Below are 16,074 nucleotides of genomic sequence, written 5' to 3'. Positions count from 1 at the left end.
ATTCCAAATGCCCTCTGGTCACAACTAAGACCCAGTGCAGCCAAATAAACAAATAAATTTTTTTTTAGTTAACTCAAAATAGATCAAAGACCTAAATATAAGAGTTAAACTTATAGAACTCTTAGAAGAAATATATGGGTGTATCTTTATGGTCTTGAATTTTGCAGTGGAATCTTAGATATGATAGCAAAAACAAAAGCAACAAAAGAAAAAATAAATAAATTTGACTTCTTCAAAATTAAAAACTTTTGTGCCTCAAAGGACACTACAGAACAAAAGACAACTACAGAATGAGAGGAAATGTTTGTGATTCTCATATACAATAAGGGCTCAGTAACCAGAATATATGAAAAACTCTTACAACTCAACAACAAAAAGAAAACCCAATTTAAAATGGGCAAAGGACTTGAATAGACATTTCTCCAAAGAAGATATACAAATGTCCAGAAAGCACATGAATTGATGCTCAGCATCACTAATTATTACAGAAATGCAAGTCAGAAATCATAGAGAGATACTTCTTCACACCCACTAGGTTGTTTATATATTTTAAAATCCTATAAAATGACTTGTTGGTGAGGATGTGTAGAAATTGGAACCCTCATACCTTGCTAGCAGAGCTGTAAAACAGTGTAGACACTGTGGAAAACAGTTTAATGGTTCCTCCAAAAGTTAAACATATAGAATTACCATATGACTCAGCAATTCTCCCTAGATATGTACCCAAGAGAACAGAAAACAGATACTCAAACAAATACTTGTATACCAACGTTCCTGGCCGCACTATTCATAGTAGCCAGAAGGTGGAAACAACCAGAAGGTCACATATTGTGTTTCCATTTCCATGAGATACCAGAATAGGTGAATCCATGGAGACAGAAAGCAGGTTAGTGTTTGCCAGGGGCTGGGGTGGGTGGGGGGACAGGAATAGAAAATGACTGATTGATGACCAAGATGTGGGTTTCCTTTTGGGGTTCTGCTTTAGTTGCAGAACATTGTGAATGGATTGAATGCTACTGAATTTTGCACTTTAAAAGGGTTCACTTTTTGTTTTGTGAATTTTACCCGAATTTTTAAAACTTGTGCTTTCATCTCAGATTGTGGCATACAGCCCTTTGTGTTTACACTGCACCCCAGCCTGAAGGCAAGCGCACTCAGAGGCAGCACAGAAGCAAGTCCCTTGGGAGGGGAGGGAAGCTCTTGAAGCGTGTTGGGGTGATGTGGGACCCAGTAGTGGGGGGGGGGGCGGGTCTCTCCTTCCGGTAAAGCAGAGGGGCTGTGACTTGCCTGGAGGCTCTGTGAATGTGAAAGTCGCTCAGCCATGTCTGACTCTTTGCAACTCCATCAGGTTCCTCTGTCCATGGAATTCTCCAGGCAAGAAGACTAGAGTGGGTTGCCATTCCCTTCTTCAGCGTATCTTCTCAATTCAGGGATTGAATCCGGGTCTCCTGCATTGCAGGCAGATTCTTTACCATCTGAGCCACTAAGAAACCACCCTCGCCGCTTCAAGACCTCACCTCTCAGACGCCTCCCCTTCCCTCTACCCGGGTCAGCTCCCTCTGAGGCTCGCTTTCTTGGCCTCCCCGCCAGACCCAGTAGGAACCAGGCTCCTTGATTACCTGCTGCAGCCATGCTCTGCCTTCTGCACCCAAATGCCCCACTCAAAGAACCACCCTCAGAAAACCGCCTGATGTGAGGACTGGGGCATCTACAGAGGCATGCTTTAAATTTTGACTTGGGCTTTCAAGGCAGCTCCTTATCCATTTTTTGACCACTGCCTTCTCTCATCTCCTCAGTGGTCACTAGAGACCTTCTGTTGTCTCCTCAAGCAGCATCCTGAATCTGCTTCCTCAGTCTCAGAGGTGGCCTTGCCTTCTTCTGTCCACTGAGAAAACGGGGACTATCTGCTTGGGGTCCCTCAACTTTTGTCCATCTTTTTCGTCCCCACAGGTTCCCTTTTCCTCAGGAATCTCCCTACATCCATTATTCTCTCCATGTCTCCACCCTTCCCCTTTTTCTGATTCCTTCTTTTAGTCTAAATATAAGTTCAAGCCTCTTCCAGTATAAAACGAAAGAAACAAAACAAGCAAGGGAAAGAAAACTAAAAAAGTTTACATTCTGCATAACCACAAAGTACCTTTAGCTCACCTGACAAAACTAGCCATCATTCCCTGATTTTAAAAAATTATTTAATTCAAATTAAAATTTCCCTCATAGTCCCCACATTGTCTTGTATTACTGTCTTTCAAATCAGGATTCAGTATAGATCATGTGTTTATTTTGTTTTCTATGTCTCTTACGTCTCTTAACCTGTCCCAGCCCCTCTCCTGTCCCTCTTCATTTTTCATGGTATTGACCAGGTCATCACTTTGTAGAATGTCCCATGTTCTGGATTTGTCTGACTATCTCCTTGTGGTGTTCGTTTTGCTCTCTTGTCTCCTATACTTCCCAAAGACTAGAATTGGTTCTGAATGTTTGATTGGATGCAGTTAAATACTTTGGGGCATAATGTTTCATGGAGAGTGCTGGGCACTGAGCATCTAAAAGAAGCAGGAATGTCTGGCAATCCACTTTTATGGATGCTAAGTGTCATCCCAAGTTAGGGTGGTTACAGCCAGCTCTCTCAATTGTAAGTTTTCTTTTTCTTTTTTTTTTTTTTTTTTTGGTCTTTGCACTTAGAAATCTGTGGAAACCATGCAAACAACCCATTCTTCACTCAACTTCCAGCTGATGTTTCTATCTCTGGTGGCATTTCTCCCTGTTGATTGCACCTTTTTCATACTGCCTTGACTTCCTGGCCCTGTCACCCCAGCTCTTCCCACCTGGCCTATCCTTCTTAGTTTCTATGTTTGGCTGAATAATGATCCCCTACCTGTATCCTCATCCTAATCACTGACACCCATGAATGTACCTTAGATGACAGAAGGGAATTGGCAGGTTTGATCAAGTTCAGGATCTTGTGATAAGGAGATTCTCCATGTGCTCCCATCTTTCTAAGAGGGAGGCAGGAGGATCAGAGTCAGACAGCAGATCAGGAATAGAGAGAAAGAAATTTGAAGATGCTCCTCTGCTGGCCATGAGGATGGTGGAAGGGGGCCATGAGCCAAAGAATGTGGGTGGCTTCTGGAAGCTAGAAAAGTCAAGGAAACAGATGCTCTCCTGGAAGCGTCCAGAAGGAATGAAACCCTGCAGACCCATTTGAGACTTTTTTTTTTAATTTATTTTTATTTTTGGCTGTACTGGGTCTTCTTTGCTGCATGCGGGCTCTCTCTAGTTGCAGCAAGAGGGGGGCTACTCTCTAGTTGCTGTGCTTGGGCTCCTCACTGTGTCGGCTTCCCTGGTTGCAGAGCATGGGCTCTAAGGCGCACTGGCTCAGTAGTCATTGCACACTGGCGTAGTTGCCCCGTGGCACATGGGATCTTCCTGGACCAGGGATCTAACCTTATCCCCTGCATTGCAAGGTGGATTCTTAAACACTGGACCACTAGGGAAGCCCACATTTTAGACTTCTGACCCCCAGAACTGTAATAAGTAATAAAGTAATAAATTTGTGTTGCATTAGGCCACTAAATTGTGGTATTTATTACGGCACTAAATTATTACGGCAACAATAGGAAACTAATAGTTTCCTTCAGTGATTCTTTTCTTCCACGTCCCCCCTGAGATGTCTATGGTCTCCAAGGTTACTGCTCTATCCTCCTCTCTGTGTGCTCCCTCTGGACAATTTCATCAATTCTTGTGGTTTTAACTGTCACCTATAGACTAGAAATCCTCTTGTCTCCCACACCAGGGTAGGAATCAGCACTGCTAAAAACGAGCAGGCTAGAAGTGGGTTCCATGAAGGGAGGTGGGGGCAGAACTGTGATGCTGGGGGAACAGCTCAGGTCATGGGGGTCAGCCCCAGCAAACGATGGGGGTTTCAGAGCAGAGGCAGCCCGGGCTTCCCTGGGTCTGTACTTCCCTAGTGTAGGCCTTGGAGGCTGGCTAGTACATGGGGCTACTTGGGACCAGAGAGGTCACCTTTTCGGGCAGCAACACTGGGCTTTCCCAGGAGTTTTTGAAACAACCATCAGTTTTGCAAAGAATCTTGAAGGAGGAAAGCTGTACTATGGGTAGACAGGGGAGGGTGTCCCAGGGCTTCCCAAGTGGTGCTAGTGGTAAAGAACCTGCCTGCCAATTCAGGAGATGTAAGAGACACGAGTTCAATCCCTGGGTTGGGAAGATCCCCTGGAGAAGGAAAGGGCTACCCACTCCAGTATTCTTGCCTGGAGAATCCCATGAACAGAGGAGCCTGGTGGGACAGTCCGTAGGGTCACAAAGAGTCAGACACGACTGAAGTGACTTAGCACACATGCACACAGGGGAGGGTGCCCCGGGTGGAGGGACTCACCTTGGCCGGCAGTCAGGCAATTTGCAGGGCACCAACATGTCACAGTAGGACTGTTCCTTTGGCTTTAAGGAAAACTTCTCCCAGGAGTAGCTGTAAACAAAAGTAGATGGGAGAATGGGTAGGGGATGTTAGAGTCAAACTGTGTGGTTCTACTGGGTATATACCCTGAGGAAACCATAATTGAAAAAGACCCATCTACCTCAATGTTCAATGCAGCACTATTTATAATAGCTAGGACATGGAAGCAACCTAAATGTCCATTGACAGATGAATGGGCAAGGAAGTTGTGGTACATATACACAGTGGAATATTACTCAGCTATAAAAAGGAATGCATTTGAGTCAGTTCTAATGAGGGGGATGAACCTGAAGCCTATTATACGGAGTGAAGGAAGTCAGAAAGAGAAAGACAAATATTGTATATTAACACGTATATGTATATATATATGGAATCTAGAAAGATAGTACTGATGATCCTGCTTGCGGGGCAGCAAAGGAAACACAGACATAAAGAACAGACTTTTGGACACAGTGGGAGAAGAAGAGTGTGGGATGATTTGAGAAAATAGCACTGAAACATACACATTACCATGGGTAAAATAGACAGCCAGTGGGAGTTTGCTATATGACGCAGGGAACCCAAAGCTGGTGCTCTCTGACAGCCTAGAGGGGTGGGATGGGGCGGGGGAGGTCGGTAGGGGGTTCAAGAGAGATGGGACATATATATACCTATGGCCAATTCATATTGATGTATGGCTGAAACCATCACAATATTGTAAAGTAATTAGCTTCTAATTAAAAAAAGAAAAGTGTGGTTTATGAGATCTTTTCCAGCTAGGGTTCATCTTAGAGAAGCAAAACAACTTTCTTCTTAAGAAGGTGAACAGAGTAAAAAGGCCTGCAGTCCTAGATCTACAGAGTTGGGGTTTCTCTATACCCAGTATTTCAAACCATGGTTCTGTTGTTGACAGCAGGAAATTGTGTGGCTCAGAATATCCAACTAAGGAAGAGAGAAGGCTGGCTTGTGCTTGGAGAGACTTGGCTAGCGCTGAAGTAAGGCTGACCAGCAGCTCAGCTTCCATTTTCCAGACCCAGGGAGGGCTGGTTTTGCAATGTCAATATTTGGAGCTTGCTTTCTCTCTATTGACCCAACCCCTTAGTAATTCTCAGTTTTCATACAACTGTGGCTCTTTCCTGCCTGTGCCAGAGGGTGGGTGAGCAACTCCTGCAAGCATAGCACCCTTTGTTGTGTATGAAGAGCTGAAACTTTGATCATGAAAGGGTGGCTCTAGCGGTGCCCATGGCCTTTGAAGTGTCATATCTTCACAGTCTCCAGTTTGTTGCTATGGAGACCTTCCTCATGACAATGTCTTTAAAAAATAAAACAAAAAACCCTACTTTATTATTTCACAATCTTATGCATTAGACAAGCAGCATTTTAACGAAAGCCGTTCTTAAGATATGAACTAGCGGTGATCGGCATAAAGTAGCCAGGAAGTTCCTGCTGTTTTAGGCATTTGCATTTAACAACATTAGAGGGTCACACAAGTACAGAGGCCCAGTGGAAACTCATGGAGTACTGACAGCAAGCCCAAAATCCACTGTGGGGAAAAATGGGGTGGCAACTGTTAACGGTGATGGACTGGTCATACAAGTCTATGAGGCAGCTGCTCTTGCTAGACCCATTGTACAGATGGGATGGCTGAGGCACAGAGAACCTCAGATCAGCCTCCTAGTAGTCTGGCTTCAAACCTCTTCTCATAATTGTGACACTGTTCTGCCTCTAATAGGAGAAATGGAGGCTCTGCTTTAAAGCCCAGAGTCTCAGCCCCTGTCTCAGCCAGCTTTGGGCATGTTCCCCATGTGGACTTCTACAGTGAGTGTGGCCCTATGACCAGGGCCCTCCAATTTGATCCTCTGAACCACGATTACCAAAGTTTCCATTTTGGCCTCCTCTCATCAGCCCTGGAGGACTCGAGCAGCTTAAGGTGGGCTCTCTTAGAGCAGCACCCATGGGGATACTCAGGTCAGCATTCCCTGACCAGGTCATCTCTGTTGTCCGACTTTCAGACTCGGGGAAGGGAAGCTCCTCCTATCAAGCTACCAAACCAAAGGTTCCCAAGGATGCTCAGAGATCCTGGTACCAAAAAGTGGCTGTTTTATTAGCCCTGATACCACTCATAATGTAACAAATGGGGCTCACACCCTCTGGATGGCATCAAGTACAGTCTCGTCCCCACATCTTGTAACAGAGCAAGAATCTTAGAGAGCGAGGCAATGGAATAATCTGTCTGAGCCAGAAGGCTGTAGCCTCCTGGGCAGTTCTGGGCCTCAGAGACGGAGAATTTGCTCCTTGGAAGAAAAGCTATAACAAATCTAAACAGTGTATTAAAAAGCAGAGACATCACTTTGCCGACAAAGGTCCATATAGTCAAAATTTTCCCAGTAGTCATATACAGATGTGAGAGTTGGACCATAAAGAAAGCTGAGCACCGAAGAATTGATGCTTTCAAACTGTGATGCTGGAGAAGACTCTTGAGAGTCCCTTGGACTGTAAGGAGATCCAACCAGTCCATCCTAAAGGAAATCAACCCTGAATATTCATTGGAAGGACTGATGCTGAAGCTGAAGCTCCAGTACTTTGGCCACCTGATGTGAAGAACCGACTCATTAGAAAAGACTGTGATGCTGGGAAAGATTGAGGGCATGAGGAGAAGGGGGCGACAGAGGATGAGATGGTTGGATGGCATCACTGACTCAGTGGACATGAGTTTGAGAAAACTCCAGGAGATAGTGAAGGACAGGGAAGCCTGGTGTGCTGCAGTCCACAGGGTCGCAAAGAGTCAGACACAGCTGAGCAACTGAACAATAACAAAGGTCCCCACCTGGGCTTCCCAGGTGGTGCTAGTGGTAAAGAACCCGCCTGCCAATGCAGGAGACATAAGAAATGGGAATTCGATACCTGGGTCGGGAGGATCCTCTGGAGAAGGTAATGACAACCCGCTCCAGTATTCTTGCCTGGAGAATCCCCGTGGACAGAGGAGCCTGGTGAGCTACAGTCCATGGGGTCACAGAGTCAGACACGACTGAAGTGAGTTAGTTTACACAAGGTCCTCTCCAGCGGTGTCTTCATCTTCTGCCCGTTCCCCCTGACAACTGCCCCCATCCCCAAAGCAATGCTCCTGGGTCATTTGGTCTGAGGCGCTAGAGGAAGCCAGGATCAAGAGCAAAGCCGGAGAGCTCTGCTGGGGAGACCTGCAGTGAGGCCTCTGTGTTGATACCCGGGTTTTTCCTGCAGGACCCTGGGCAATTATGTAACGTTTGTGGGTCTCGGTCTCTTTGTCTTCAAAGTGAGAATAATAATCTCTCTCTAAATTAGAGTCATTTCATGAAATGAAATAGCTGATGCATATAAAATGCTTAGGGTAGTACCTGATAACATGTATATTCTAAACATCATTGCTATTAGCCCATCAACTCCCACATCAGTGACCATGAAGTCTGGTTATTCATTCTCCTGATATATATTTGGGTCTACACAGTCAATATATATTTAGGACTAGGTCTTTTTTTTTTTTTTTAGTTATTATTATTATTTTTTTAAATTTTGGCTGTGCGGGTCTTCATTGCGCTGCTCAGGGTTTTCCTGTTGCGGAGCTCAGGCTCTGAAGTGCACAGGCTCAGTAGTTCCCCACAGGTGGGCTAGTTGCTCCAGGGCACATGGGATCTTAGTTCCCCGACCAGGGATCGAACCAGTGTCCCCTGCACTGGAAGCCAAATTCTTAACCACTGGACCACCAGGGAAGTCTCAAGGACCAAGTCTTTCTTTAACAATTTCTCCTTCTTTATTACTGGCCTCTCTTCTTCTTCAGTCTTGTTTTAATTATTTTGAAATGCACATACTCTTGCATACTCAGTCTTATCTTAAACTGCCTTATCATATTTGAAGTAGAGTATCAATAAAAGAAAGAACTATAATGAATGAAGACTGGGCTGCTCATTCCTCACATGGGAAGACCAAGACATAGAGAAGTCAAATCTCTCACTCAGAGGTCCTCCTACCAGTTAGAGGCAGATCTGTGGTTAGAACCACATAGCTGCATGACTCCTCTCACCTGATGGACCAAGCCAGGCTTCTAATTCCAGGAGTGAAGCCTGGGACCATCTCGGTGGTGGTTAAGGGCAACGATGAACCCATATTTAGCTCCAACTTCTGTATCAACTCTGGTAGCTCAGCTGGCAAAGAATCTGCCTTCTATGCAGGAGAAAGAAAGAAAGAAAAAAAATGAAGTCGCTCAGTCATGTCCAACTCTTTGCAACTCCATGGACTGAAGCCTACCAGACTCCTCCATCCATGGGATTCTCCAGACAAGAATACTGGAGTGGGTTACCATTTCCTTCTCAAGGGGATCTTCCCAACCCAGGTATCGAACCCAGGTCTCCCGCATTACAGGCAGACACTTTACCCTCTGAGACACCAGGACCCCGGTTCAATTCCTGAGTCAGGAAGATCCACTGGAGAAGGGATAGGCTACCCACTCCAGTATTCTTGGGCTTCCCTGGTAGCTCAGCTGGTAAAGAATCCTCCCGCAATGCCAGAGACCTGGGTTCCATACCTGGGTTGGGAAGATCCCCTGAAGAAGGAAATAGCTACCCGCTCCAGTATTCTGACCTGGAGAATTTCATGGACTATACAGTCACAAAGAGTCAGACATAACTGAGTGACTTTCCCTCACTCTGTATCAGCCTGACTTTGTGTTCTAGCCTGCAGGGTTTAGGAAGATCACATAGCCAAACAACAGCTTTATCGTTGTTTCTGCAACTCCCAAACTTATGTCTAATTGATGATCTTGTGATCACATGGATTACCACTACACTTCTTCTGCATTGCCACATCAATAAATCAAACAATGTCATTTGGATTTATTGCTAATAGCAGAATTAAAACTTCCAAATACATATGTACATTTTAGATGTATTTTTGAAGGAAAGACTTCCTTATTTGCTTTGCATGTTGAGATCTATGAGTCAGCAGAAAATAAATGTGTATTTATTATTGCAAGAACAAAACACTATAATAATTAAGAATGCTTGTGGGTTGCTAATTTTCATCTGAAAGAAAGTTATTAGCAACTTTAAGTATTTAAATGGGGAAAACAGGTTGACAATACTGAATATTGTGAGAGTGTACTAACTAGATAATTTTAGTAATAACAGTATGTCCTTTTTGAACCAACAAAGGTTTGTAAAAATTGAATAATAGTGCAAGGCAGAATAATGGAGAATATAGTCTAAATCAAATCTGTTTAGAGTTGTTTGTGGTACTAAGCAAAATAAGCTGTAAGAATTATATTTCATTTTGGGTAATTTAACTCCACTCAGTCTGTGACTCTCGCTTCCCTGCGGGGCTCAGTAGAAATCAAGTCCCTATTTAGAACTGCAAATTCGCAGCACAGCGATGGCAGAAGGGATCTAGCAGCTGAGAATGCTGAGCAAGACTTAATGAACTGAAATGGCACACCTTCAACATGTACTCAAAATTTTCACAATAAAACGTAGTTATGGTTTCCAATTAAAGTTCAGATTTGCCCTGGTTTCCCAGAATGCCTTCTAGGGTGGTGCTCTGTGCTTTAGGATTGACTTTTGCTCAACTGCAGCACTGCTCCGCGAAGCCGCAAAGCCTGTGTGTTTGGGGCAGCCCTGGATGTTAATGGGAACAGGAGTTTACGTGACGGTGCTCCCCTTTTCTCTTCCATTCTCTGCTCACCTAGCAGGGAAGGGCCAGGGATTCCTGTTTCATGTAGACTGGAGAGGGGAGCAGAATTTGGTACTCAGATCTCCAGAATCTGGTTCTCAAATCTCACAGTGTGCTCTGGGAAGCAGACTAGAGATGGATCCAGGGGTGTGTGTGTTTCCCGAGATGTGTTATCCTGTGGCTTTCCAATGGCAAAGTGCCAGAAGTGCCAGAGCCCAAAGGTGGGGGGCATGACGGGTCACCTTCCTGTCTTTTCTCCCTCTCCCCCCCCACACACAGTTTGTGAAGTTCGCCAACATTGAGGAGGACACCCCGTCCTACCATCGGAGCTACGATTTCTTTGTGTCTCGCTTCAGTGAGATGTGCCACTCCAGCCACGAGGACTTGGAGATCAAGACTAAGTGAGTATAAGGCAGGAGCATCAGTGGGTCCCCAGAGCTCCCAGCCTGGACTGCGTGTCTAATTTTACCACATTTACCACAGCTCTGGTGTTGTTGGCAGGGAAAAGGTTCGCAGCAGGACTTAGGCGAGTGCTTGGGCAGAGTTGTGCTCCCAATACAGGATTTCTAAAGGAATAGTCTCAAGGGGCAGAAAACAGAGTGAGGTGTAAGGTCATGGTCCTCTGAGCCCAATCTGAGAGCCAGTCACACACACACACACACACACCCGTGGTCTCTTTTGTTCAGAAGTGCATGCACTTACACACCCCAGAAATATTCCCACTTACCACTCTCCATCAAAATAGTGTGTTAGTGTTAGTCTCTCAGTGGTGTCTGACTCTTTGCAACCCTATGGATTGTAACCTGCCAGCCTTCTCTGTCCATTAGATTCTCCAGGCAAGAATACTGGAGTGGATTGCCATTCCTTTCTCCAGGGGATCTTCCTGACCCAGGGACTGAACCTGGGTCTCCTGCAATGCAGGCGGATTCTTTACTGTCTGAGCCAGCAGGGAAGCCCACAAATGCACACCCAAAAATAAAAAGCCAAAATCCTCGCATTGGTCGATCCCTGCTGCCCTCCTGACTTCATCTCATCCCCTCTCCCACTGCACATTCCCCTTCAGCCACACAGGCTTCTGTGCTGCCTGGAAACACACCAGGGACATTCCTGCCACAGGGCCTTTGCACTGTCTGTTCTTCTGCCTGAAATGCTTCTTGTGTGGGTCTGTACAGCTCACTCCTTCACCTCTTCCAGGCTGTGCTCAAATAGCCCCTTGTCAACAACGCCTTCCCTTGAAAATTCCCACATACCCCATCCCTTTCTCCCTCACGCTGCTCTATTTTTATTTCCCCTTCAAACATGTTTCATCATTTGCATATGTCTCTCTTCATTGTCTATCTCTCCTCACTACAATGTCAGCTCTGTGAGGGCAGGAATCAGTTTCATTCACTCAAGCATGCCAAGTGCCTGGAGAGCAGCAGGCACTCAAGAAATACTTGTTGAGTAAGTGAATGAAGGAATAAGTGCTTCTCAGATGGACATCTTAAATGACAGAGCACACTTTTACACACACACACATGCACACACACTCATACAAAAATACTTCACTCACAGAAATAGACTCGTTGACATAGAAATTAAACCCCTCAAATAACATCACAGAGAAATTCACACAAATATAGGCTGACACAGATAGACAAATCACGACACAGCATCAGGCCTATGAAGCAGTACCTTGGTGTTTTGTGCTAAGCATCGTCCTTGGAACTGAAAGGTGCAAAGGATGAAAAGTAAACCCCTGCCTATGAGGAGTACGTTATCACCTCTGGGAGGCGATGGGAAACCAAGGCAAAGGAGGAGGGAGGAAGGAGAAGGGCTGAGCCATTCACCTGACAAAGCTTCAGGAGCCGGAGGAGGCAGGGGCTGGGAGGCTGAGGCTGGGTGGCCAACACGCCCACAGGAGACCAGTTCTCCATGGCTTTTTTCCGGAACTCAGCTGCTGGCTCCTTCCTGCATCACGTCAGCACCCCAAGGGACTCGGAGTGCCACGTGGTGTGTGATGGCAGGGTCAGGGAGCCCCGTGTGCCCTTAATGACTGCTTGCAAACCATGGCTGATGGTCTGGGTTGGAGGAACCCCAGGATGCAAACCCCTCCATCCCCCAGGCTGCCAGTTCCCAAAGCTTCTGAGCCTCAGGACTGCTCTGGGGCAGGACCCGTGTGACTGGCCGGCAGTATCCCGGCTCCCCAGTCTCCCCTCTCTGGAACCAGCCAGGGGCTCCCTGGGGCTCTGCTGCTGCAGTGCCTCTGTGAGGCCGGTGGGGGTCAGGGGGAGGAAGGAGCCCCCTGTCTCCCCAGTGCTGATTCCCGCAGCAGCCAGCTCACTCCAGATGGCTGTGAAGAGGCAGAAGGGGATGGAGCGGGTGGGGTGTGTCCAGAAGCAGGTGATGAGGAAGAGGCAGGGCGGTAACCAGGTGTGACTGTAAGGGATGCTGACCACACAGGCAGAGCCCTGCTTTGGGAAAGGGAGGGGAGGGGACACTTCTCGTGCCGCTCTACACGCACTCACACACATACACCATCACACACATGCATACCATCACACAATACACAATTGCATACACAACCACACACATACATACAATGACATCCACACACACAGTCACGTTCACTACACAAACCCACGTGTCACGTTGTGTTAGTCGCCCAGTCGTTTAGGACTCTTTGCAACCCCATGGACTGTAGCCCTCCAGGCTCTTCTGTCCATGGAATTCTCCAGGCAAGAATACTGAGGTGGGTTTCCATGCCCACCTCCAGGGGATCTTCCCGACCCAGGGATTGAACCTGGGTCTCCTGCATGGCAGGCCAATTCTTTACTGTCTGAGCCACAAGGGAAACCCACACGCAATCACACACCCATACACCTACAACTGCGCACATATACACAATCCACAGTAGGAGGGGAGAAGGCGCAGTCACACCATGTCCTGACATGGACAGTGAATGAACATTGGGAGAAGGGTGCTGAGGTTTGCTCCTGACAGCTGGGTAGTGCCCTCGGCACCCACAGCCTGGCACCTGCCACCCATGGAAGGGAGGCTGAGGGGTGAGAAGCGATTCTCCCTTCCTCTTGTCTCCCATCCATAACCTCCCTGCATCCTTTCTCCAGGAGCTCTCCCCTGGTCCTTCGCAGCCTTTGCAGAGCCCAGAGCTCCCTTCTAAGAACTATCCTTGGGTCTCGTAAATAGGGGTGTGGGGTGTGTGTGTGTGTGTGTGTGTGTGTGTGTGTATAACCCCTTGGGTTCACACTCTCTGGGTCCCCTGCATGCAGGCAGACCTCCACTGAGCCCATTACAAGGAGCAGTAAGAAGCTGCTTCTCCTTCAGGCCCAGTCAGTCAGCGCCAGGTGTCATGGAATGAAATGTGTTCATATGTGGAAGGGATTCTGGGGAAATTGAAAGAGCGAATAAAAATTAATTCATAGTCATGAAGAACGAAACCCTGAATAGAAAATTTTCCACCCCCCGGGCCTGGTTTCCCTTCCAGCCAGACTCTCTTGGGTGGGACAGGAGTCCAGCATGTCTGGGATTTATTTCTGGACTGCACGACAGAGAACCTTTCACCTGAAGCCAACAATAGTTAACAGAACTGTATTCCAGTTAATTTTTTCTCCAATCTGAAAAGCCTTGGCTCAGGGTGCTGACTGGGGGTCAGGATGGGAGTAGCTGAGTGTTTGCCCAGGGAATCTGTGTCCATTGCCAGCAGCCTAACTGATCCTGGGCCAGGGCATCTTGGTACATTAGGCAAACCCGCTACCCATTTATGTTCTCTGGGTTAAAAAGCTCAGCATAGCACCCTGTGCTCAGCCTCTCAGCTATGTCCGACTCTTTGCAACTCCATGGACTGTAGCTCTCCAGGCTCCTCTGTCTGTGGGATTCTCCAGGCAAGAATACTGGAGTGGGTAGCCATTCCCTTCTCCAGGGGATCTTCCGGACCCAGGGATTGAACCTTGGCAACAGCACTTAAAACTGAAGTTGAAGTTACAAATTGCAACTAAATGTTTAGAAAAACTGCTCAACTCCAATAAGGGGTATAGGAGTTGAAATGGCTACAAGATGTGAGGATTTTTCTGAGCTACAAAATTAGAGCAGTTGTTTAAAATGAGATCCCCAGTGCTGAGGCAGAAACAGAGAGGACAGCCGTCTCCTGCAGCTTGTGCGATGGGGGTGGGGGAGGAATCTGGCAAAATTGGGAGCCTTTTATTTCTTATCGTTCGATTCAGTAATTCCATTCACGGCAATGATTTGGAATGTAGTAAAGTCGGACTTGGCTTGGCAACTCCAACTGTGCAAGTCAACAACAACAAAGCATTTTATAAAAGGATGTCCAGTGTAGCATTATTACAGAAGCAAATTTAGAAACAACCAATGACCAATAGGAGACTAGTTTAGAAAGTTCTTATAACAGTGTATCAAGTAACCATTCAACGTGTTTGTGAGTTAATGATATAGGAAAATGCTTGTAATAGAATGCTATGGGTGAAAAAAACCAATACAAATTAGATATGCAGCAAGTTCTTTATTCTGTTAGATATTATACACAGAAGAAAAGCAGGACACCAAAATGCCAATGATAACTATCTTTAAGTGGTGATGGCAGGGGATAAATCATCTTTGCACTTTTCTATAATTAGCATGTTTTATGTTATCATCAGAAAAAGGTTTGGTTAAAAAAAGGAACCTCAGGATGAAATAAACAGCCAGGAAAGAGGGCCCCCCCTGCAGGGCCGTCCTGTCACCTGGGTCAGCACAGTGGATACTCAGTTCAGTGCAGTTCAGTCACTCAGTCGTGTCCAACTCTTTGCCACCCCATGGACTGCAGCACACCAGGCTTCCCTGTTCATCACCACGTCCCGGAACTTGCTCAAACTCATGTCCATTGAGTCAGTGATGCCATCCAACCATCTATCCTCTGTCATCCCCTTCTCCTCCTGCCTTCAATCTTTCCCAGCATCAGGGTCTTTTCTAGTGAGTCAGTTCTTCACATCAGGTGACCAAAGTATTGGAGTTTCAGCTTTAGCATCAGTCCTTCCAGTGAATATTGAGGACTGATATCCTTTAGGATTGGCCAGTTTGAGCTTCTTGCAGTCTAAGGGACTTTCAAGAGTCTCCTCCAACACCACAATTCAAAAGCATCAATTCTTCGGCTCTCGGCTTTCTTTATAGTCCAGCTCTCACATACATGAGTACTGGGAAAACCATAGCTTTGACTAGATGGATCTTTGTCAGCAAAGTAATGTCTCTGCTTTTTAATACGTTGTCTATGTTGGTCATAGCTTTTCTTCCAAGGAGCAAGTGTCTTTTAATTCCATGACTTCAATCACCATCTGCAGTGACTTTGGAGCCCAAAAAATAGTCTCTCACTGTTTCCATTGTTTCCTCATCTATTTGCCATGAAAGGATGGGACTGGATACCATGATCTTAGTCTTCTGAATGTTGAGTTTTAAGACAACTTTTTCACTCTTCTCTTTCACTTTCATTAAGAGGCTCTTTAGTTCTTTTTCGCTTTCTGCCATAAGGGTAGTGTCATCTGCATATCTGAGGTTATTGATATTTCTCCCAACAATCTTGATCCAGCTAGTGCTTCATCCAGTCCAGCATTTCGCATGATGTACTCTGAATATAAGTTAAATAAGCAGGGTGACAATATACAGCCTTGATGTACTCCTTTTCCTATTTGGAACCAGTCTGTTGTTCCATGTCCAGTTCTAACTGTTGCTTCTTGACCTGCATACAGATTTCTCAGGAGGCAGGTCAGGTGGTCTGGTATTCCCATCTCTTTCAGAATTTTCCACAGTTTGTTGTGATCCATACAGTCCAAGGGTTTGGCATAGTCAATAAAGCAGAAGTAGATGTTTTTCTGGAACTCTCTTGCTTTTTCGATGATCCAGCGGATGTTGGCAATTTGATCTCTGGTTCCTCTGCCTTTTAT

The 16,074-nt window shown here is 46.1% G+C and overlaps 1 protein-coding gene across 6 annotated transcripts in view; it reads left to right on the top strand.

Annotated features, from left to right (window-relative positions):
- Window positions 1-16,074, top strand: part of EFR3B (EFR3 homolog B) — a 95,704-nt gene that overhangs the window by 53,807 nt on the left and 25,823 nt on the right. For all 6 annotated transcript variants that reach the window (XM_043469200.1, XM_043469199.1, XM_043469198.1 and 3 more), the window contains exon 5: window positions 10,424-10,545. In XM_043469200.1, coding sequence (XP_043325135.1) covers window positions 10,424-10,545 — 122 coding nt within the window. The remainder of the gene's footprint in view (window positions 1-10,423; window positions 10,546-16,074) is intronic.

The sequence above is a fragment of the Cervus canadensis genome, chromosome 5 (genome assembly GCF_019320065.1).
Source record: "Cervus canadensis isolate Bull #8, Minnesota chromosome 5, ASM1932006v1, whole genome shotgun sequence".
NCBI lineage: Eukaryota > Metazoa > Chordata > Mammalia > Artiodactyla > Cervidae > Cervus > Cervus canadensis.
This window is presented reverse-complemented; position numbering and strand designations above follow the sequence as displayed.